Source organism: Oncorhynchus kisutch, linkage group LG23 (assembly GCF_002021735.2).
Source record: "Oncorhynchus kisutch isolate 150728-3 linkage group LG23, Okis_V2, whole genome shotgun sequence".
NCBI lineage: Eukaryota > Metazoa > Chordata > Actinopteri > Salmoniformes > Salmonidae > Oncorhynchus > Oncorhynchus kisutch.
This window is the reverse complement of record NC_034196.2, coordinates 33017628-33042460: the sequence shown is the minus strand read 5'-3', so window position 1 is coordinate 33042460 and position 24833 is coordinate 33017628. Positions and strand designations below refer to the sequence as shown.

At 44.5% G+C, this 24833-nt stretch overlaps 1 protein-coding gene across 3 annotated transcripts; it reads right to left on the bottom strand.

Annotated features, from left to right (window-relative positions):
* Window positions 1–1215: 1215 nt before the first annotated feature.
* ark2n (arkadia (rnf111) N-terminal like PKA signaling regulator 2n) lies at window positions 1216–18173 on the bottom strand. Of its 3 annotated transcripts, XM_020458408.2 has the most exons (5): window positions 17885–18055; window positions 15417–16292; window positions 4862–5053; window positions 4186–4297; window positions 1216–3826 (listed from the first exon to the last, which is right to left on the bottom strand). In XM_020458408.2, exons 2-5 carry the CDS (start codon window positions 16219–16221, stop codon window positions 3628–3630), a joined length of 1308 nt encoding a protein of 435 aa, XP_020313997.1. In that variant the 5' UTR covers window positions 16222–16292; window positions 17885–18055; the 3' UTR covers window positions 1216–3627. The 3 variants fall into 3 exon arrangements, with proteins under 3 accessions (XP_020313997.1, XP_020313999.1, XP_020313998.1); XM_020458410.2 differs by lacking the exon at window positions 4862–5053 and having other exon boundaries at window positions 17885–18130; XM_020458409.2 differs by lacking the exons at window positions 1216–3826; window positions 4186–4297; window positions 4862–5053 and adding an exon at window positions 5730–9338 and having other exon boundaries at window positions 17885–18173.
* Window positions 18174–24833: the final 6660 nt, after the last annotated feature.

Below are 24833 nucleotides of genomic sequence, written 5' to 3'. Positions count from 1 at the left end.
ATATAAAAAGGTAGACCTGCACACAGAATTTTTGTGAGTCAAGCCATGACATATTCGTAGAATACTGTGTGTAGGCTACGATGTTATGCAAAGTGACATCTCAGTAGTCCTCCAGCAGGCAGCAGCTACCAGAAGTGAACTCAACACTATTTCCATACCTATGTTATATACTATATGGCTTTACATTGATTGCGGTACACACACACGTCCCTTTCAATAGTCTAACAAAGTGAAAACTTACATGTTCCTGAATGGCATAGAAAAGATGTGATAGAACTTTATAGACTTGTGGACAGTAAACAACATTGAATAACCTAGTATTTTACCAACAGTAAACAACATGGAATAACCTAGTATTTTACCATTCATTTCAAGGACTTACTTATTGGTCCTTACTTCCATGCACATTCCTTTGTGATTTCTGCTGGGAGAGGGCCCTCTGGTGGTCAGGTGTGTACTCTACAATCACAGATGTGATTTCAACTGCACAAACTAAAGGCTACACAAATATGCAAACACCCCCTTCAGAGCTGCATAAAATACCAGCACAGAACAATTTAATTTATTTTTTAGGCTAGTAAAATATTAGCAATTCTTCTTCTGCTCACCAATGACAAGAGGACTAGCCGTGGAAATTAGCATACAGCTGTGGTGGTGCCCTAAGGATGAGCAGAAGGGCTCCAGGGTTGAGTTTACGACAGGCAGATTGCACAGCTCTGGTCTCTCCACATGTCCTCCTAGCAGCCGGTGCCTCTTTGCCTTACCTTTGACCCTGTCCCTTTGTGGGTGAGGGGTCGTATTGTTCATGGAGAGAGGGATTTGTCTAGACAGCCTGGCCGAAGGCCAGAAAGGAACAATGAGTGATCAGCGGAACCTCAACCCCCATAACTTCTCGTGGTAACAGACACACACACACATTATCATGCATACCCTTCTACACACGTGTTGGCATTGATAGATTAACACCTTTTCCATATGCACAAAGTTGGTACTGACATGCTCACAAGCCCATGCCAATGTCCTCACAGGCACCGGTCATGTACGGCACAAATGAGTGTCAAAGAGAGAGATGGGTCAGCACACAAGCATTTTAGGATGATATTCGGTAGTCACTAATAAGACAATCAATTTTCCCCCAACAAACAAATCATCTAGTCAAACTGGGTTAAGAGAACGTGATAAGGGAGCAAACCAATTGGGTAAAAAAAATCAAAGTACTTAAATAATACTCCATTTATTTCGTTTTAAAATGGTTTCCTTTTAGTTCTACAGACATATCATTTCAAGGAAGTCAGGGACTTGCAGACAAAATAAAATATTAACACTAATTTCTTGTTAATTTAAAATACTGACAGTAAAATAAACAAAAATAAACAGAATAAAATAGTTAAATTACTGAGAACGGGTTGAAACAATGTTTTACTTGACAAAAAAATAAATGGTATGTGCAACCCTACTTGAGCATCGCTGCCCTAGTTTCATACAGAAAGCAATCCACTAAGCCTAAAGGCATGAGCAATGTCTTACTTTACTGACATTTAACAGAAATCATAATGAAGAGCTAGCTACACGACAAGAATGGGCTTAGAAGTGCTGCATGCAAGAGGTTTGGAATAAAAGCGTATTTTTCAGTGCTATCTGCATACAGTGGAGAAAACTGGCCAGTTAAGAGTCAAGGTGATACTGAAATGTTGATATAATTATGACGTCTTCATCTAATTTCTACGGCGTTTTGCTCTGGGAGGAGAGTGATGTATTCAAGTTGAACTCAACTCATCAAGAATAAATTCAGAGCTCAAAATAATTTCATAGGTGCTAAGGAAAATAAGTTGTCAAAAGCTTAAATATCACAAGTCTCTAAGGTTAAGTATTTCATTGACAAAGGTTCCATTAGACTTTGGTTCAGTTCCTGGTGTCGAGTAGGACTTTTCCCCTTTCTGTGACCAGCAGGAGTGAATTAAATGCTTCAATATAACCCTCTCATGAGGGAGACCAGGGAGGTTCATGCAGTTCAAATGGATCTGATGTGTCATATTGGACCATTGGTAAAAACTAACCAGGCCTGCAGTACTGCATGAGTACAATAAACACAAGAACCACAGGGAGTCCTGAGGAATCAGGGATAAAACCATTCATACATTAAATATGTCTCTCTATAAAGCCCCCAAATGGACACAAACTCACCTGCACTTTGCTTCTTAATATCTATGTTGTAAATTCACATCTATTATTAAAATATCATTTTTTGTAGAGACAGCAAAAATCTGCCATGCTTTAAGATAAAAGAATATACATGATTCTGAAAGAAAATAGTGCACATTCCAAGGCATTCAGGCCACCTTTGCTTTGCAATGTTCAATGGAAGATACATTTCCTCAGTTGTAAAAAGGGGGTCCCGAGAGGTTAGGAGGAGAGATATCTCATTCACACTGATATACACACAATCCATATAAATGCAACCAGTCAGCCCTGCATGGTCATACATTCACTGACTACCAGAATGACAACTGGGACACTATCAGACTGTTCTCCATAGCAACAGCTTGGCTCAACAGACAGTGGACCTGTCTTACAGTAATAGTACCGTACATAGCCTGCACTGCCAGAGGACTGCAGCAACTGCCTGAGTACTGTGTGTCTGACCACTTGCTACCCAGAGGGGAGAAAGAAGAGAACTGAACAGACCAGTGTTGTGGTTTGTTTCCTTGAATAAGACAAAAAAAAAATAGTTGATCTAGCTAGCTTGATTCAGTTACTATCTTAAACACATATGCTCCAATCATTGAAAGGAAAATTATCAATAGTACAAATTATATATATTATATATATTTTTTTACTAATCACCTTCTTTAAGCACAAAAGGGTAAACAACATAATCAATGTAGTTTGACCAGTGAGGGTAGAGCCAGTGTTAAAATCTTAACATATACCTAAGTGACATCTCTATTGGAGTACGGAGCAGGTCAGGTCAAGCCACCAAAGCTCCGTCACATGCCGGCGTATCATGCTGCAGACAGTGTACCAGCTGCCGTTAAGTATCGACTGTAAGCCCAATCCAGTCAGTTGGAGAATAGGACACCAGTCTGTAGTGCAGCAGATTTGAGCTACTGATACTGCCCTACCCTCATGCAGCAGCTTCAAGTCTTATGTTACAGCTAGCGGACAGACAGAACACAGTGCCTACCTACGTACGGACAACAGTCCTCAGGATCAATGAGGTCCAGGACAGGGAGAATATTGCTATGTGTTTTACTGTAACACCTCTGTATGGTTCAATCTGCACTAGTGTCTTGCCCTCTTGATTATGTATTTTAAATCCATGATCAGGGAATCATCTTTGTTAAAATGGCTTTGATATAAGGTTCTACAGTAGGTTAATAACATCAGAGGAAGTCCATGAGGCTGCGTCTCTAATTACACTATACTCCCTATATAGCTCACTCCATTTGACCAGAGCCCTATGAGGTATAGAGAATAGTGCGCTTTATAGGGAATAGGGTGTCATTTGAGACGCAACCCATGAGTCACAGGTGGTGGCTGTACCACTCAGGAAGGGCCTATGCCGTGGTAGGGAGAGGCTGGAGGGGGAGGAGAGGGGAGTAAGGAAGTCTTCAGTGCACGAGTTGCTCAGAGTAGGTATCTGTGTCTGGTGTCCTCGTCTAAAGTGAGGTCCACTACCTCCGGAGGGGACACCCAGTTGGGCTGGGGGGACACGGTAGTCCAGAGCTGGGAGGATTGCCTCGTGCTGTTGTTGAGCTGCTCCAGTGAGTTGGGCTTCCAGGCAGAGGACAGGCTCTGAATTACCCCGCCCCGAGGATGGGCACATCTGTTAAGAGAAAGGGCACAATAACACAACAAGGACATTAGAGCAATGTTAGAGAAACATTAGGGTAACAACATTATACTGATGACTTAGTTACGAAAACAGTTAGTTCATTGCAGTGCACCAGTTCCATGACAGTCCCAAGCAGCCATTGCCTTTATGAGCTGTTGACCGTGTTGGTGTTACACAGTAAAACTATATTGACCGTTTTGTTGCGGCAATAAAACATGACTGCATGACCATAACTCTTAAAGTAACATGTTGTAGAACAACACCATTATAAGGATTACAGTTTTGTAGTGGTTGTAGCGCAGGTAAATCTGCCCTCGACGTGTGTTCCAAGTTATGCTTTCTGAACTCACCTGGTGTTTTCTTGCACTCCTACTATTTCTACCTCACTGTCTGAGGAGTGGATGTTGATGTGGCCCTTGTGCTGGGGGGGTTCTCTGTGGGCAAGCTCTGCCTCCATGTGACCTGCAACACAAGACGTTTTAGAAAGTACAGGGACATGTAGAATAGCAGTACACCTCACGGACACAGACATTAACAAAAACAAAAGTAATTGAAAAATGATGCAATCCACACCTTTTCTGGAAGTTTGATGGACACAAATATCTGGTTTACTCTTCATTGCAGCAGATATCTATGTAAATTTACATCTATGTCAATTGACCAAATGAATTTCTATGAAATACGTGTACGGCAACTCAAAAAATAAAAGGCAAACAGAAAAAACACATTTGCAGCACCTGAAAGGAAAACACCTGTACTGTAGACAGCCTGTATCATTTCTGCTTCGAACTCCTAAGATCCCCCTTTTCAACCGTGGAGCACAGTACAAAACGTATGTTTTATTCAACTGATCTTCCACCATGTTTTCATCTCAGATGTTGGTTCCTAGTTCCTAGGCTACTGGTTGCACTAACATTATCCCTGTTAAACAATCTCCTTGCGCCTGTCAAACTGTTATCGGATTATACAGTAAGTCTTCCCAGAGAGTAGACATTTTCAGTGTGATACACCGGGTTTGTAACTGACCTGCTGAGAGAGAGCACAGATGCTGTACTCTTACTGCCCCAGAGTTTGCTGCCATAGCCTGGTCCCTGTGTGTTTTTAGCCTTTCATGTGTTATCACGGTGGTCCGGCGCACTCGCTCCGCAGTCACACTTAAGTTCTCCTGGTTAGAATCAGTGTCTGAAATATCATAGTGGCACACTACGGGAGTCCCGTCTGTAGAAACAGAAAACACTTCATTATTCAAACCACGTCGTCTCTCAGGTTAGCGAACTTCAGTGCTCACAGTAGAAAGTAGCTACCTCCATTAGCACAATAATTGCATTGCTAGTATAGCAGCTCATGATAGGATTTCAGCCTTGGTATCGGAGTGGATCGGAGACAACTTCCAATATCTTAATTGATATTCCCGACTGCTAAATGCCACCTGCCATTTATGATGAATGAAAAAAAAAACATTTCAGCTGTAAATATATTTGTTGCCAGACAATTAACAAGTTAGGTTGAATAGTAATAATTTAACTAATTGCCCCATAAAGCATTAGCATATAGCAAATATGCCTATATAACTGCTTTGTTTTGCTCAACTGTAAATGTTTGAATACAACATCTAGGCTATGAGCCTTATTCAAAATGTCAAGATGACTGAAGATGTTCATAATTCATAGAATGTGTATAATCTGTGCACAGAGTTGATGTACAACTATAGCCTATTCTGTGTGTTCTATGCATGACCTACTAATATATAGTCTGCAATTAACTCATAAACAGATTACATAATTTATTTTGGGTATCATTTTTAATGCTTTTCAAATAACAGCCATTCACAAAAAAAAAAAAAAAAAAACTACCAACGGATGCAATCATTACAAACAACAAAAAAACTGAAATGTTCTTTATACAGTTCAAAACGTTTAATTATCATGTGTATGCAATAACGCAAGTAAACAATTTAGCAGCAGTTTGACCAGTTATCAAAAACAAAAAAGCTGCTCCAAAAAAATATGATAAAATGTAACAAAGGGTTAACTTAGTTATGTTGTAGAAAAACCCTGGTAGAGTATTGGGGGACATGCGTTGGTTGAGTGTCTGCTCTGTTCTACCCTGTAAGACAAGTCAGTTACACATAGCCTAAGCCACATGACCGAGGGTCATCTAGACCAGGGTTTCCTAACCTCGGTCCTGGGCACCTTGCTGTGTAGTGCTAGGGCAAAAACCTGCACCCAGAGGGAGCCCCAGGACCAGGTTGGGGAAACTCTGATCTAGACAGCATACTTTGAGAGCGCAGACAGTGCAGTATGGGAGTCAAGTCAAGAGCAAAATGGGCACCAGTGTTACAGTGGATGCCAGGCACTCAAGTCTAATACAGCCAAAGTCATGACCAAACACCCATTTCTAAAATTGATCTTAAAAATCTGATTTTAAACCTAACCCCCAACTTTAACCACACTGCTAACCTTTTCCAGGCTGGTCAGGATTAGGAACAACTCCTGTTCCTCATAACTAGTGAAGATAAAAGAAGCTCCAAAAGTATTAGGACAGTGACATGTTTTTGCTTCTGTACTCCAGCACTTTGGATTTGAAATGATGCCTATGCAGGTTAAAGTACAGACTGTGAGCTTTAATTTGAGGGCATATATCTTAAATCGGGTGAACCGTTTACAAAATCACATTACCTTTTTGTACATGGTCCACTAAAGTTGGGGGACTAAATGTATTGGGACAATTCAATTGTATTAAAGTAGTCAAAGGTTTAGTATTTGGTCACATATTCCTAGCACACAATTACATGAAGCTTGTGACAATACAAACTTGGATGCATTTGCTGATTGTTTGGGTTTCAAATGACTTTGTGCCCAATAGAAATGGTAAAAAATGTATTGTGTTATTTTGGAGTCACTTTTATTGGAAATAAGACGTTTCTAAACATGACTACATTAATGACAAAAAAGTGCTGTAATTTCTAGACAGTTCAGCCAATACGGATGAAAATACACAAATTATAGCTGACAGTCTGCAGTTTAACCTCAGTCATTGTATCATTGTAAATCCAAATACAGAGCACCCACCCCAAAAGAAAAAGTGTCACTGTGCCAATACTTTTGGAGCTCACTGTAAACCAAGATTCTCTCTTTGGTAAACAATCTTGTGTGTTGTATAGCTTTATTTAACTCTGCATCATTGGAAAAGAGCTTGCAAGTAAACATTTCACTATAAGGGCTACTACACCTGTTGTACTCAGCGCATGTGACAAATACAATATGATTTTAATACCGGTCCCCAATGGAAAATGACCATGAAGGTATTTGATGCACTTGTAAAAATCAGGCTCTTTTCAGCGAGCTGCTGACATGATACAATACTGTGGTAAACAAATGGAAGACCATTTACAGTACTGGGATCCAAACAGGACAAGGCGGCAAACTAAATATGTCAGATGAACTGTGCATCATGAATTTGAAGGCAGGAGACGAGAGCTGGACCAAGTCCTGTTAACATAAAACCAAAAGGAAGTTGTCACTCACTACAATTCATGAGCATACGAGCAAAGGTTTACCTTGCACACACAGGCTAATCAAAAATTATTCTTTGACATATTCATGAAGGGAAGTTCACATGCAAACAGTAAAATTTTATGCAGATTAAACAGTGTGGAATTGAGAACGGTGTAACTATATTGTATATGCAGTACATTTTCATGTGCAAATTACAATCCTCCAAAAGACCACAGCCTATTGAATATGCTTCCAGCTATGTTCCTTTAGCTATGTCCTGGATGGGCAGGTAGTGTTTGAAGTCATTCTTGTTTTCATAAGTAGCTGGAGAAGGTTATTCAGACTCAAAAAGGCTGCATTGTCACCTGTATGTTATGTAGGCCTATGTAGAAACCAGTAATCATTGACATGCGCTATACTTTTCTGGAGCGTGAAACCTGGTTTCAGTTTGATAAGTCATATCAATACAACTACTATTCAAAAAAATTAAATACAAAAAAAAAGGCAGAATTTGCTTTAAGCACAGGCCAGATTGGCAGAAACTATTTTAAGGATATGGACAGACATGAAGCTCTTGATGTGTTAACTCCTATTCAGCACAAAAGATCCCACACCCATGATATCACACGAAAAAAAAAAATCTCTCTCCACTGCCATCATAGTATTAGGCCTAACCTTTCACACTCAGTGCTACCACAACAGAAGTTCAGGTCAAATTAAAAAAGTATACTTCTCTACCTACATATAAAAAAGTTCAACAATGTTCTGATTTGGACATCCAATTTCAAGGAATCGTATGGGGCAGAATATATTGTGTTAAGAATGTAATGCTCTCTAGAATGTTTACTGTTAGTAAAGCTATGCCACTAAAATAAAAGGCCGTGAAAACATTGACAAGTATTTAAATCAATGACTAACCCAGTGCCCAGTGGATGTGGCTTTAAGTAAAATGGCACTATGACAACGTTCTTATTCCTAGCATTCTGTATGACAAGGCACATGCCATGAAGCAGCCCCCTGCACAAGTGACTGTCTGGGGTTCTGTAACACACGTTATTGTATGAACTGACACAGTATGTTAGCTGGTAAACATGTATACTCTTGGAATAGGCATACTGAAAGCAATACAATGAGAGCCCTGACTTGACAGTCGGTCGATAAAATATGCATTGTCCGTGTCAATGATGCAATTTTTTCTACAAGTTGCAGTTAGAGTAAATTGGCTCCAGGAACCAATTGGATATTAAAAAAACGCATTCAAAAGACTTAAATCTCACAGTGATTCAGCACCCACAGCTGCCATGAGCCACAAAGCTCACGGAGGACTTGAGTGTCACAGTCAAGGCCATGCTTACCATGTTAATTATGTAATAACACACATATTAGGGACTTCCAGTAAAATTGGAGAGTTGGTGATTAACCCCCCCCCCCCCCCCCCTCAAAAAAAAGTGGAAATCAGATAAGCACATTTGCCATCATCACCGTATGTGTGAAACTTTATCCATTTGGAAAATACAGCACTAAACCACTCCACAAGTCCAACAAGGGAATCTAAACGTTCAAGAGGCCGGGGTCTGGAACTTCCAGATTTCCATTTTGGGTAGCCACAGGCACTACATCAGGCAGGATGTTGTTGTTGAGGGGGTCGGGGGCCATGCTGCTCATGGTGACATTGGCGTTCTCCCGGGCCAACATGTACGCCGCCATTGTCTCCTGCGACTCCGATGAGGGCAGGAAGGAGCTGGACGGACGCGGCGCCCTGTGGCGGTGCCGATGGTGCCGCCCGGGGGCGTCGCTCGAGTGGATGGACGAGTCGACGCTGTCGTCCGAGTCGAGGCGCGTCAGCTTCTCCATCCAGACGCGGAAGCGCTCTTCTGTCTGCCGCTGCATCACAGCGAAGCGAGTCATGGCCTCCTCCAGCACGCTGCCAATGCTGTTCCTGTCCCACGAGCCACCGCCGTCCAGCAGGCCCTGCATCTGAGCGCTCACTCCGGATCCCTCCGCAGCTTTAAAGACATTGAGGCCAAGCCATAAGAAACACAGTAGCACTTCATGTTCGCTGGTGGACTGTTTGTTTTATTTATAGTTATTAAAAAAAATAGAAAAATGACAAGTTTCGTTGACGTGCAGATCGACTTTTTCATGCTGATGGACTACGTTCATGCAGTTGTAGCAGTCAGGTCTGTGTACGGAATGCAGTAATGGTTGATAAAATGGAGTCCTATAGATCCACTATAGACAGAAATTGGTGTTAAGAGATTTAGTTGCTGTAACTCATTGTAGCAAGTGTACTGAAGATTTACCGTGCATAGTTTGTGATAAGATTAACTTTGTGGTTGTCTAACTTTGTACACGAATACAGCGTAAGAAATAACCCATACAGACACAGAACCAAGCACAACGGTTTTGACATTTCTCCTTGGACATCAAATGTACAGCTAGACATTACTTATTTGAACTAGCAACAATTTCAAAATGCAATTCACATAAAAGATGTCTACCTACGCAGATCTAGAAGAGTTATGTAGTTGTGGTAATCAAGGAAAGCGTGAAGGGGGAAAATGTCAGTTACAGCTGACTATTGCCATGTTCGCTACAAATTATCTTCAACTACAATATCCCTGCTTGAGTGCAAGCAGAGCAATGCACCACCAACTCCATGTTATGGCAGTGATTTAACCCAGTCTAAATTAGAACAACAACGCTACCTCAAACTAATATCTATGTTGTCACCCCAATGCCAAGATGCAATGTCAAAACTCACTTTATCAAACCAGATAGCAACATCATTGAAATACCAAGTCTTAGAAAGAGGAAATGACTCAATATAAAGTCACGAGTTTAAAGCAATATAGATCTTCATTTGATCTACAGTACTAGTCTTAGTGTATTTGAGCCATTGTACTCATTGAAGTTGAGCAACACATCCTTAATGTGAATAAAAATCTTTTCCTCCAATTATCAGGAAATCAATTCACAGGAAGTCAAAAACAAGGGCCATCAATAAAACAATGTACAATTAACACAAAAACCACAAGATAATTCATCTTAAGTGTTGTCAAATATATCCTAGCCTATGATTGATTTTTTGCTAACTTCGACAAGATGCTGTGGTTAACTAATTAATGCATTTTAAAATGAGGACATCCTAAAATGGACACCGCATTCCCAAACACAGCAGGTGAATCAGGTGCCTATTACACTTGAAGCATCTGTTTAACAGTAATCCAGAGCCTTGACGAACAACTACATCAAGACCTACTGCGCTGAAAACAGGCACTGGAGCCTAGGGGAATCTCAAAGGGCCACATTCAAATAATTCAACAGAAGTTCTCAACCGAACCAGCACGATAAGGTGCTACGTGGCAAAGGTATGGTGAATTAATGGAAGGCTCTGGGGATGGAGACATCTCATTCCATTAATCCTCAATCTCTATTTTGACCAAGGACAGGAAGAAGTCAATCACATTACAATGGAGCCTTCGATGTGAATCACAGATTTACTACTATGTTTATGTCACAGCTTTGAGATACTCCTGTATGTTTATCACAAGGTTACTACCACACAGTGAGGTCATATACTGTTGTAAAAAACAGCTCGCTATGGCAGTACAGACTGGAAAAGTAGAAATAAAACAATGACCCAATTGTAACACTCAGTAAATGGTATCTACATTCCACACAACATGCAAACAATGACAGTTTAAAAAGAACACTTCCTACGGGTGGATTACGTGAAGACGTGATTGGTTGTAACCTTCAAAATGCATGGTGAATGGAGACAAATGAACAGTTATTAAAACAATTAACATTCAGTGATGCCTGTGCTAGAAGCCATTGAAGATTAGCAAACATTCATAAACAGAAGCGTCAGTGTGTTTGCATTGGCCGGGGATGCTATTGTTACTCGACATCTCTGGTAAACGTATGTGAAATGATTCATGTGAGATGTCTGTTGCAACTGTTTATGAGAAATGGTCAAAATGATCTGTGATGTCTGTAGTAAATTGTGATTATTACCTTACAGTGCACTAAATGTGGGTTACATGGAATCCCTGAGGTACATGGGTCTTTCTATAGACTAGGGTACCAGGCTTTCCTATGCTGGAAAACTTGTTACAGCTGTTAAGTAATTGATAAGCCATTTTTTTCATGTCATTACATTAAGGGGGGAAAATACAGTAGCCATTTAACATAAAATTCACAAGTTGATTTAAAACCTGTTTATCCCTTTCTCATGATTGGCATCTTGACGGATGTCCAAAAATGTGACAAAACATTACTTTTCTGTCCTTGCATTTGTGGCAGTGTAAGATGTCCTGATATCATACATCTTTCATGAATTAGTTCAATTAGACATTGAACCCTGTAGTTGTTCTATTTCGAGATTCCAGAACTGCAATGTAACTACTTAAAAATGTTATGTAATGGGGGGAAAAGTTTATGGGCACACAAATCTCCCAAAAATGTATGTGATTGCAGAATCTAATGCTTCTAACAGAAAGAAAGTCACCGTACCTTGATACTGAAAATCTAAAGCTCGAGTCATTTAACGTGGTTCTTCAATAATTATGCATAATACATGTTGGATGCGTATTTGGTGTCCAGCTGTTTAATTATACTGTGATATTTTCACACATCTGATTCAGGAAGGAATTTTCTGAATGACGAACAGCTGTTGTGAAAGCACATGTGATGAAACAGCGCAGGTGCTGGAAAAAGGTGTCCGCAAAAGAAATGCCCAAAATATTTAGGGTCTCTCATTCCTTATGCTGGTGAAGACCGTTGTGCCTGGATCTACATTGGATCTAATATCCATGGAGAATTGATAATCTGTCTGCTAGAGTTAGAGATGGGTCTCATTAGATTTAACAGAAAGCGTCAGAGTAATGAGTATGTTTTTGTGCCTTGGATTGGACGAGTCTACTGTTTGCAATTGCGTAGGATAGACAATTGTGCAACCCCCAACTCTGTTCATTATTCTGGATATAATGACAAATAAGGCCTAATAGGCATCTTCACAATATGATCTGGTAATGAAATAACATGACAAATACATGTTAGTTTCCATGATACACCTGCAATTTTAAGCAATACAATGCACTTGAAGCAGCCTACCTAAACTTGAAGAACAGATATTCAAGTACTAGAATATGCCTACCTTGAAAAATCTCCTAGAATTTGGTGCTTGAAAAGTCCTTGTAAATGATTGTAGCCAGTTTATAAGTTCTCCTGCTCCCTGATAATGTGTGATTTCCTTTTGGATCCATTTTGTGAGAGATGTGGCCACTTCCGTTTCTTTCCAACCACTTCAATTGATGGGTGTTGCGCTACTCTGTTGCGGTAAAACCACGTAAAGTGATTATGAAGACAAGATCGAGTGCTGGCATCAACTTGGCATTCCATACAAATCCTTCCATTATAAAAGGAACTGGGGTTTTAGCCACTCATGACAAAAATCAGCCTGGCTGGGTAGCCTAGTGGTTAGAGCGTTGGACTCGTAACCGGAAGGTTGCAAGTTCAAATCCGAGCTGACAAGGTACAAATCTGTCGATCTGCAACTGAACAGGCAGTTAACCCACTGTTCCTAGGCCGTCATTGAAAATAAGAATTTGTTCTTAACTGACTTGCATAGTTAAATAAAAGGTTAAAAAAATAAAAATAAAATGGTGTGCCTGCGTCGGGCCACATAGGACAGAGAAAAACCATACATTCATCCACTTCATTTGCCTAGTTAAATCAAGGTTAATTTATTTTATTTACTATTTTTATTTTTTTAATAATAGTCAGACAAGTCCACAGTATTTTCACATTTTAGAATGTCATTTTAATATCAATGCCAAATTCTTAGTGGTAATGGCCTAGTTTGACAGTTCTATATTATGCCCTATATGTTCAATTATATAAATTAAACAATTGTATAACACTGAGATCCTTGAAAAGTACAAAAAGGGCTTGAAAACATCTGAAAGACCTTGAATATGACTTGCCAATGTCTGTATAAACCCTGCTTTAAGAATGTATAGTCCTGTTGTAGTATATATGTAGCGTTATGGGGCAATTGGCATATTCATCCAAGTACACGTGGAACTGCCAAAACTTATTTTTATTTCAACCCATCTTGAAATGTTTATCCCAACGTCACACATTGGCCCCATTATTTATAGAAAGACCCAAATGCATTAAACATGGGATACAGTGTCTCCGGAAAGTAGTCGGACCCCTTTACTTTTTCGACATTTTCTTATGTTAAAGCCTTATTAGAAAATTGATAAAAATTGCCCCCCCCCCCTCAATCTACACACAATATCCTATAATGACAAAGCAAAGAGTACATTTCTTTCATGATTGAAAATGCATTAAGAATAAAAAGTGAAATCTCACATAAGTATTCAGACCCTTTACTCAGTGCTTTGTTGAAGCACCTTTGGCAGCGATTATAGCATTGAGTGTCCTTGGGTATGATGCTACCAAGCTTGGCACCCCTGTATTTGGGGAATTTCTCCAATTCTTCTCTGCAGATCCTCTCAAGCTCTGAAGTTGGATGGGGAGAGTTGTTGCACAGCTATTTTCAGGTCTCTCTAGAGATGTTCGATCTGGTTCAAGCCAGGGCCCTGGTTGGGCCACTCAAGGACATTCAGAGACTTGTCCCGAAGCCACTCCTGTGTTGTCTTGGCTGTGTGTGTAGGGTTGTTGTCCTGTTGGAAGGTAGTAAACCTTTGCCCCAGTCTGGGGTCCTGAGCACTCTGGAACAGGTTTTCTTCAAGGATCTCTCTGTACTTTGCGCCGTTCATCTTTCCCTCGATCCTGACTAGTCTCCAAGTCTCTGCCGCTGAAAAAAAAAAAACATTCCCACAGCATGATGCTGCCACCACGCTTCACCATAGGGATGGTGCTAGGTTTCCTCCAGACGTGACGCTTGGCATTCAGACCAAAGAGTTCAATATTGGTTTCATCAGACCAGATAATCTTGTTGTTCATGGCTTCCGTCTGGCCACTCTACCATAAAGGCCTAATTGGTGGAGTGCTGCAGAGGTGGTTGTCCTTCTGGAAGGTTCACCCACACCCACAGAGGGACTCGAGCTCTGTCAGTGACCATCGGGTTCTTCGTCACCTCCCTGACCAAAGCCCTTCTCCCCCGATTGTTCAGCTTGGCCTGATCTTTGAGGTTTTAGTGGTTTCAAACTTCTTACATTTAAGAATGACGGAGGCCACTATGTTGTTGAAGACCTTCAATGCTGCAGACATTTTTTGGTACACTTCCCCAAATCTGTGCCTCGACACAATCCTGTCTTCGAGCTTAACAAACAATTCCTTTGACCTTTAGGCTTGGTTTTTGCTCTGACATGCACTGTCAACTGTGGGACCTTATATAGACAGGTGTGTGCCTTTTCAAATCATATCCAATCAATTGAATTGACCACAGGTGGACTCCAATCAAGTTGCAGAAACATCTTAAGGATGATCAATGGAAACAGGATGCACCTGAGCGCAATCTCGGGTCTCACAGCAAATGGTCTGAATACTTATGTACATAACGTCGTTGATTTTTTTTTTAATAGATTTGCAAACACTTCAAAAAACCTGCTTTTGCTTTGTCATTATGGGGTACTGTGTGTAGATAGATGAGGATATATACATGTTTTTCATCCATTTTAGAACAAGGCTGTAACATAACAAAATGTGGAAAAAGGGAAGGGGTCTGAATACATTCTGAATGCACTGTGTGTGGTGAATATTACCCCGTGGTGATTGTTACCTGGGATGTCTGTGGTGATTGTTACCTGGGATGTCTGTGGTGATTGTTACCTGGGATGTCTGTGGTGATTGTTACCTGGGATGTCTGTGGTGATTGTTACCTGGGATGTCTGTGGTGATTGTTACCTGGGATGTCTGTGGTGATTGTTACCTGGGATGTCTGTGGTGATTGTTACCTGGGATGTCTGTGGTGATTGTTACCTGGGATGTCTGTGGTGATTGTTACCTGGGATGTCTGTGGTGATTGTTACCTGGGATGTCTGTGGTGATTGTTACCTGGGATGTCTGTGGTGATTGTTACCTGGGATGTCTGTGGTGATTGTTACCTGGGATGTCTGTGGTGATTGTCTTGCCGCCTGATGTCTCGTCGTCGTCTTCAGAGGAGCTGGTGCTGGAGTCACAGGTGAGGTCGCTGTCGCTCGTACTACTGTCCTGCAGCAGGTTGTATTTCTTCCTTGCCGCCGCCTCACGCTTCTGCCTAAGCAGCCGAATACGCTCCTTGTGCTTTTGGCTCCGGTGACCTTTGACTTTAGCCAGCCGGCCGTTGGTCTGCTTCTCGACGCCTGCTCCTCCCACCACAGCGGGCTGGCAGCGGTTTTTCTTGGCTGCCATTGTGTTGGTTGACATCTCGCTTTCAGAACGTGAACGACGGGACTTTCGCCCACTTGATGCAGATGTTTGACCCCCTGCTGCAAGTCTGGTGTCGGCCCCGGGCTCTGTGGAGCCCCCCTCCACTGTCGCACGTGAGGCGGATCCCTCCTCACCAGAGGAGAGTGTGTCCGAGTCGGCCAGGTGGCCGCTGGAGGAGGGCGAGAGCATGCAGGGGTTGGAGGAGTCACTCTCGTAGGCACGGCCCGAGGTGGGCTTGTCGCTGCCGGTGGAGGCGTGCGGAGACTCAGGGGAGTTCCTTCTCAGCTCCATCATGAGGCAGGGCATGGAGAGAAGGCTAGGCTCACCCTCAGTCTGCAGGGGGCTGTCCCCCTCCTTTTCTCCTGGAGGAGAGCTGGTGGTCTCTGTTTTAAGGGGCTCCTCCTGCTCCCCCCTGACAGCAGCAGCTGACCCCCCCTGCACAGGACGCTCTGGGAAGATCTCAGCATTGACAAACTCCTCTGTCTTCTCAGTGTCTGCCATCTTCCTGCTAGTTGAGCGTAGGGCCCCGTGGTCTGACTGTTTTAAACAGGTGGGCCAGGACAGGAACTCACCTGGAACAACAATATACGATATCACAGAGATTTAACTTTGGTTCAAAAAGACCTACTCTTGCACCCACTGTAATATTGATATATCTTTAAGACTAAACACATAAATTAATCATCCTCTTGCAGGATCTTTAAAATGACGCAGCACAACAGACCGATTTATGAAAGGTGTAACTCAGTGTTTCCCAACTCTGGACCTCAAGTACCTCCAACAACACACATTGTCTTGTAGCGTGTGTTTACATTTTAGTAATTTGGCATACATTCTTGTGCAGAGCGACTTACTGGACCAAAGCTCTTAACCGCCAGGTTATCTGCCGCTCAAAAACCAATAATGAATCAAAAGGGTAACATGGGTTTTTGGTAGCGTTATCACCTAGATGATGGCAAAATCTATTCTACTGGTTTAGCTTTGAACCCCCACATGTGGTCAGCTTACAAATATCAGCTGGTTCCAAACATGTTACCATTGTGTGGAATGTTGGTCACATACCTGTAGGGAGAAGACACCTACAAATAGTGAGCCTCTTCTTTCAAACTGTATAATGAACTCTTCATTGCTCATATTCACAGCATTCAACCAAAATACACCTAAACTTAAGATAGATGTGGCCCAGCTGGTAGACTGTCGTTTAATATATTACCCAAAGTTGTGCTATGGTGCTTTCAAGAAAACTGGGAACTTGGGGGGAAACAGTCTTATCATGACGTCAGAGATATTCAGGTCGGAGCTCTAGAAAGATGCCAGAGTTTACGACTTCCGAGTTGGATGACCGTTCAAAAAATTCCCAGCTGGGGCTGGTTTTTGTCCGAATTCCCAGTTAATTTCAATGTACTGACGTGGGATAATTCAGAGTACCCCAGTTGTTATGAACGCAGCATTATAACAGTAGTTATGTGGCTATATATAAATGGTGTCATAACACCACTGTGTGGGCAACAACGAAACTCAAGTCCGGGGTTCTTTGCGCCACACCTTCCAGTAGCCCAGGAAAAGAGCAAGCTCAGACAGAGCCTCATCTATCAAGTATGAATAACATCACTGACCGTTTTAACACAAAATAACGAAATGTTGACCTACGTAGCTACCTGGATTGCTAGCTCGACAACATAACTAACAAACAATTAAACGCAACTATCAACTGGCTGGCTAGCAAGCAAAACATATGAAGCTAACGTCAACTACACTAAACATAAACCAGTATCGCGGAAGCTGGCTTCCTTCATCCTTTACTAGTGTTAGCTATCTAGCTTGATGGTAGCTTACCCGTCTGGCTAGGTAGCTAGCTAACAGGGAAATTATTTAGGCAATCTATGGTGAGGGCTTCGTTGGCTATCGAGCTATGACTAACGACGTTACCTAGTTTACTAAGCAAGTTTCCCATAAAACGTTGCTAGAGGGATTTCTAAACATAGTCCACCACCCATGCATGCATTTGTGATAGCGCTAGCACTAACTCGATAGGCAGCTAGTTAGCTACCTAAAATGGAAGCGACATATGCTAACGACGATTCCATTTTAACCCAGCCCAGCAGCTAGCCAGCCAGTTCGCACTGACGGCGTAGCTAATTTGCTAGCTAAACTAGCAACTTACTTGTGTATTACGTTATACGCTTGTTTCTTCAGTGTCCGACTTCTGTGACATCTTCATTAATTTGAACGTATCACGCAAGCGAGACATACAACTAACAAAGTAAATGTGGCTTGTAAAGTGAACCTTGGTCCACTAACGGATACCAGCTAGCTACTTATTTCAAAATGTCCCCATCAGCCGTTGTTCACATACAAATGTGTGCGTCACTTCCATGCGTGAGTGACATAAAAAAATTATTAGCGCCTCCGTGAGTCTTGGGAGAGGTATGCCGCGTTTAGGACAACTGGGAACTCGGAAAATAAACGTACTTCACTGGTAAAAATCGTTTAACGGTCACTCCGAATTCAAACTCAGGCATCTTTCTAAAGCTCCAACTTGAAAATCACGTGTGACATTATTAGAACTAGTTTTTATAACATTTTCCGACAAGATAGAACTGCCAAAGGGGATGCAGTTGCAATCTACTGCAGAGATAGCGTGTAGTCATACTATCCAGGTCTGTGCCCCCAAAATTATAGTTCTACTTTTAAAAATCCACCTTTCCAGAAACAAGTCTCTCACAGTTGCAGCTTGTTTATAGACCCCCTTCAGCCCCCAGCTGTGCCCTGGACACAATATGTGAATTGATTGCCCCCATCTATCTTCAGAGTTCGTACTGTTAGGTGACCTAAACTGGGACATGCTTAACACCCCGGCCATCCTACAATCTAAGCTACATGCCCTCAATCTAACACAAATTATCAAGGAATTTACCAGGTACAACCCTAAATCTGTAACCTCTAAATACACCTTTGCTGTCTTCAACCAGGATCTCAGCGATCACTGCCTCATTGCCTGTGTGCTTAATGGGTTTGCGGTCAAACGACCACCCCTCATCACTGTTAAACGCTCCCTAAAACACTTCAGCGAGCAGGCCTTTCTAATCGACCTGGTCCGGGTATCCTGGAGGATATTGACCTCATCTCGTCAGTAGAGGATGCCTGGTTGCGCTTTAAAAGTGCTTTCCTCACCATCTTAAATAAGCATGCCCCGTTCAAAAAATGGAGAGCTAAGAACAGATATAGCCCTTGGTTCACCCCAAACTTGACTGCCCTTGACCAGCACAAAAACATCTTGTGGCGGTCTGCATTAGCATCGAATAGCCCCCGCGATATGCAACTTTTCAGGGAAGTTAGGAACCAATACACTCAAGTCAGTTAGGAAAGCTAAGGCTAGCTTTTTCAAACAGAAATTTGCATCCTGTAGCACTAATTTCAAAAAGAGAATAAGAGCCCCTCCTCCCGGCTGCCCACTGCACTGAGGATAGGAAACATTGTCACCACCGATAAATCTACAATAGTCGATAATTTCAAGAAGCATTTTTCTACGGCTGGCCATGCTTTCCACCTGGCTACCCCTACCCCGGCCAACATCTCAGCACCCCTTGCAGCAACTTGCCCCCCCCCGCTTCTCCTTCACCCAAATAGCTGATGTTCTGAAAGAGCTGCAAAATTTGGATCAATTCTGTCAATCACCGCATTTTTATCGGCAGACTCAATAGCCTTGGAATCTCAAATGACTACCTCGCCTGGTTCACCAACTACTTCTCAGATAGAGTTCAGTGTGTCAAATTGGAGGGCCAGTTGTCCGGACCTCTGGCAGTCTCTATGGGGGTGCCACAGGGTTCAATTCTCGGGCAGACTCCTTTCTCTGTATATATCAATGATGTTGCTCTTGCTGCTGGTGATTCTCTGATCCACCTCTACGCAGACGACACCATTCTGTATACATATGGCCCTTCTTTGGACACTGTGCTAACAAACCGCCAAAACGAGCTTCAATGCCCTACAACACTCCTTCCATGGACTCCAACTTATTTTAAATGCTAGTAAAACTAAGTGCATGCTCTTCAACCGATTGCTGCCCGCATCTGCCCGCCGACTAGCATCACTACTCTGGACGGTTCTGACTTAGAATATATGGACTACAAATACCTAGGTGTCTGGTTAGACTGTAAACTCTCCTTCCAGACTCACATTAAGCTTCTCCAATACAAAATTAAATCTATAATCAGCTTCCTATTTCGCAAACAAAGCCTCCTTCACTCATGCTTCCAAACATACCCTCGTAAAACTGACTATCCTACCGATCCTTGACTTTGGTGATGTCATTGCACAAATCACTGAAGCTGGAGTCTTATATCTCCCTCTCTTTAAGCATCAGCTGTCAGAGCAGCTTACTGTACCTGTACACAGCCAATCTGTAAATAGCACACCTAACTACCTCATCCCCATATTGTTATTTATCCTCTTGCTCTTTTGCACCCCAGTATCTCTACTTGCACATCATTATCTGCACATCTATCACTCCAGTGTTAATGCTAAATTGTAATTATTTTGCCTCTATGGCCTATTTATTGCCTTACCGACCTACTCTTCTACATTATCACACACTGTACATAGATTTTTCTACTGTGTTATTGACTGTACGTTTGTTTATGTGTAACTCTGCATTGTTGTTTTTGTCGCACTGCTTTGCTTTATCTTGGCCAAGTCGCAGTTGTAAATGAGAACTTGTTCTCAACTGGCCTACCCGATTAAATAAAAGGTGAAATAAATAAACGAAGGTTAAGTATGTAACCATGGTTATGTGAGCTATATGGATCGCTCCAATATATTGGTATCACTCCGCGGGGAGGGATACATCCGAGGTGAGGATTTACAGATTTCCTCCAGTGTAGACCTGTGTCACGGCTGGGGTCTGCCTCTATATATAGACTCCATGTCTGCTACACATGTTCTCTACATCATTTTTGAGGCGCCTCTAGCACTGTAGAGGATTGGAGTGATCCACATAGCGCACATAACCGTGGTTACAGTACGTAACCTATTGGTATACCCATACCAGATTTAGTTGGTGCTAGAGGGACCTGGCCAGCCAGCGACAAAATCCCAGTGCGGGACAGAGACACAGGGCCCGTCAATGTGGAAAGGGGGGTCCCGGCACAATTCCCGGAAGCGGAGGCGACCAACCGCAGAGGGAGGTGCCACATTTACCAGATAGTACCTAGCAAAGGAGCAAGAGGAAGCCCAGCTGGCCGCAGTACAGATATCAGCGACGGGCACTCCTCTCAGTAGAGCCCGGGATGCAGCCACACCTCGTGTTGAATGTGCCACCGGAGAGCCCAGCAGTGACCTGCCAGCCAGGCAGTGTGCTGTCGTAATTGTGTCCATGGTCCAGTGAGAGAGCCTCTGCTTTGATATCCTAGCCACCAGGACTCTCTCACCATAGCAGACAAAGAGCTGGTCTGTTGTTCTCACTGACCGTGTCCGCTCCACATAGGCAGCCAGTGCCCGCACAGGGCACAGCATGCCGGAGGAAGGCCCAGACTCCCCCAACACTGCTGGGGGGGTCGTAAGCAGACAGGATAAAAGGAATGTTCACATGCCTGTCTGACAGAACCTTCAGGAGGAATGAAGGGTTGGGGTGGCGAGATGGGGTTGGGGCGGCACCCAGAACATACCCGAAAGAGTATGGAGCTCACCCATCCTCTTCATGGAAGTAATTGCTACCAAGAAAGCCACCTTCATAGAGAGGTGTTTCAGGGAGGCAGACTCCCAACGGTTTGAAAAGCGGCTTTGCCAAAGCTGCCAAGACCACATCCAGATCACCATTGAGCGAGTCCTAGGTGGACGCAGGGGACAAACCCCCTTCATAAACCTGGAAACCAAGGGATGTCACCCCACTGGCCTGTTCATCCACCACACATGGCAGGCAGATATAGTGGCCAAAAACCCTCTCAGAGTAGTTGCTGCCAAGCCCTCATCCAAGCGAGACTGCAGGTATTGGAGGACATACTGCACCCCGCATGACTCGGGCAAAACCTCAATAACAGTGCAACAAGAGCAGAACAACCACCAGTGCAACTGGTATGCCACAGTTGTAACCGGTGCCCTTGCGCTCTGCATGGTGTACATTACGCCCTCCTGTAGTCCTAACATGGACCATTGGTGCAGTTCAGCAGCCAAGCCCATAGGCTGAGGCGGTACAGTCTCGGATGCCACAGAGTTTCCCCGGCCTGCCACAGCAGGTCAGGTCTCAGGGGCTGTTGCCAAGGTGTCCCAAACAACAGAGACAAGAGAAGGCTGAACCAGGGTCGCCTGGGCTAGTATGGGGCCACCAGCAGCAGACGATGTTCCGCCATCCTCGTCCTGTCCAGCACAGTCTGGATCAGGGGAAAAGGGGGAATGCGTAAAGCTGCACCACCTGGGGATGTAAGCTCCAGTTCCAAGGTGGCGGGCCATCCCTCGAGAGCATATCTGCTGCCACATTCAGGATGCCAGGTATGTGAATGTGGCAGGATGACGGTGGTGCTTCGGGTGCAACTGGAGGGAGTTGAACCACCGTTGAAGAGCCTGGAGATGGAGCAGGCCCAGGGGAATCAGCAACGAGGCCGCCGTCAGCAAACCCAACAGGCGTTGGCAGGTCAGGGCAGATACAACCCACCCCTGTCGAAAGTGGTCGAGGCAAGATAAGATCGCCTAAACCCTTCTGGTGAGCTCACATGAGGACTAAGTCCAGTTCCATGCCAATAAAGGCCACCCTCTGGGTGGGTGTCAGATGACTTTCTTGTCATTACAGTAATGCCCAGTCCGATGTGGGTCAGGAACATGTCTCTGTCTGACAGGACCTGGGTCCTGGTCGGGGCACAAATCAGCCAATTGTCCAGGTAATTGAGGATCAACAATCCTCGGGGTGTGAGAGGTGGCCAGGACAGCGTCCATGCACTTTGTGAAAGTGTGGGGTGCCAAGGAGAGGCCAAAGTGAAGCAAATCGGAGGTACTGCCAATGAGCTGGGTGAACAGGAACATGGAAGTACGCATCCCTCAGGTCCAGCGTCACAAATCACTGGTTCCTGGACATGCCTTGCAATACGCGGGCTGGGGACAGCACGTGGAACCTCAGTACCTTCTAGTACCCATTGAGGTTGCGGAGGTCCAGAATTGGTCAAAACCCTCTGTCTCTTTTTGGGACCACAAAATAAGTTGAGTAGAACCCATCTAGCCTTTCTGATGTCTCGATCCTGCAGAGGGCACCCTTGTCCAGGAGTGAGGAAATCTCCACCCGCAGGGTTTTCTTCAGGGGGAAGGCCACCGTGGTGACCGTAAAACCCCTGAAGGATGGGGGCCGGCACCGGAATTAGAGTCGGTACCCCTCGAGCATTGTGGACAACACCCAGGGGGACTCCACACCCTCCTCCCACTTTGCCCTTTGAGACCAGGAGAAGCGGCTGAGGCCGGTGAAGAGTGTGTCAGGGATCCTGCCGGGGCCCTCCTCTCCTCTGGTGCCCCCAGCGCGTCCCTAAGGTGGTGACGGTTGACAGGTTGTTGCTCCACCGCACACACTGTGCACCTCTTCGCTGTCGTCCCTCAGCACAAGGCGATGGGGCAGGAGAGGGACCCCACTGTTATTCGGGTGAAGGTGGGTGGCAACGGTCCGTCTGCCTTGGACCCAGGGCCTAAGGAGAGGGCATGAACTGTCTCAGGGTCCAACTGTCCCTACGAACCTTATCGGTCTGCTCCAGAAAGTCATCAACCCCTGGGCCAAACATCAGCCCTGGGGTGATGGGGAGAGTGGCAAATGTGCTCTGGACAGCAGCTGGCAGACGGGATTGGGCCAGACAGCGATGGTGCTGGGAGGTAACCACCTGTGCCATGGCCCGTCCGTCGGCGCGGGTCACATCCCTCTGGAGCAGTGAAAGCAGGCGAGACACCTCCATCGCTTTCTGGAGGAGCTCCTCTGTGCCGTCCTGCAGCCGGGGCAACAGAGTCTGCAGGTAGGCCTGCAGCAACATGGTCGCGTTGGTAAGGCGGCCAAGAGAGCAGAGGGAACTATATGTGGCTTTCAAGTCCACATCAAAGACTCTGGGGAGTCCCGGCTTTGGTCACGTGTTCAGCCCTATAATCTCCCGGTCCAGGAGGACCATGGCAGCTATCATGGTGTCCATGGTAGGGTACTCCCAGAAGCCGATTGACTCTGCGCCTGCAACATAACTCCATGGTCCAGTCTCTGCTGCGAGTTGGAAGTGGCCCCTGGCAGAGGCCCAGCTCTCCTGCAAGGCCTCGCAGACTCAGCAGAGATGGGGACAGACGGAGAAACATCATCATCATTGTCCACCAGTTTTGATGTCCAGTGAAGTGGCTACCCGAGTGAGTAGGCTCCTGGGGGGTGGTGAAGCCCTGCTGCTGGCTTCTGATGGCTTGTCAGCCTGGTAGCCCCGCTCACTGTGGTGTACAGTGCCAGTTTCATCCCCCAGGAACAGCCTATCACTGGCCAACAAGGAACAGCTGTCGTCGCCATCGAAGCGATCAACCTCCTGACGCAGGGCATGCGCCCTCTGCTCAAGGTGGTCCGAGCGGTGCGACTCCTGCCCCCGTCCAGGACTGGCAGCAGATGGGCTCTGCCTGCGTTGGCTCCGGCAACACTTCCTGGGAGGGGTACTGGGCCCAGTAGAGGGACTAGCAGCTTGCTGGCGCACCACTCCTGAGTGAGGGAGCTCGTCCCCAGCCTGAGCCCGAGCCTGGCCGACCCACTCGCACATGGCCTCCAATCGAGTCAGGCTCAGGTGTTCTGAGAACACCACACAAACAGGCATCCAGTAGGGCGCTCCACCGCCCTCTATGGTGGCTCAAACCCAGGCAGTGCATACACAAGGTATGCGGATCCCCAGGGGGGAAGCCTCCCTCACACCTGTCAAAGGGAAGCCATAAGCTCAGCCAAGCCAACAATGCCACTGAGCAGGTGCCGAAGCCCTGGGGGAGCTTATGTTGTGACCCGATTGGAGGAATAGGATCCTGGTGAGGGAAGAATTACCCAATACCTCTGCAAAAATATGGGGAAGACCTGTGTGGGAAAAGCAGGCAGACAAAAAAAACAGCAACCAGCTAATGGATTTGATTTATTTGTTTTA

Coding starts and splice junctions, on each gene's coding strand:
- ark2n (XM_020458408.2), bottom strand. CDS start 16,221: ATGGCAGACACTGAGAAGACAGAGGAGTTTGTCAATGCTGAGATCTTC. Junction 4,298..4,861: donor TCTGTGCTCTCTCTCAGCAG/GTCAGTTACAAA, acceptor CTTGTGTTGCAG/GTCACATGGAGGCAGAGCTT. Junction 3,827..4,185: donor GGAGTGCAAGAAAACACCAG/GTGAGTTCAGAA, acceptor TTCTCTTAACAG/ATGTGCCCATCCTCGGGGCG.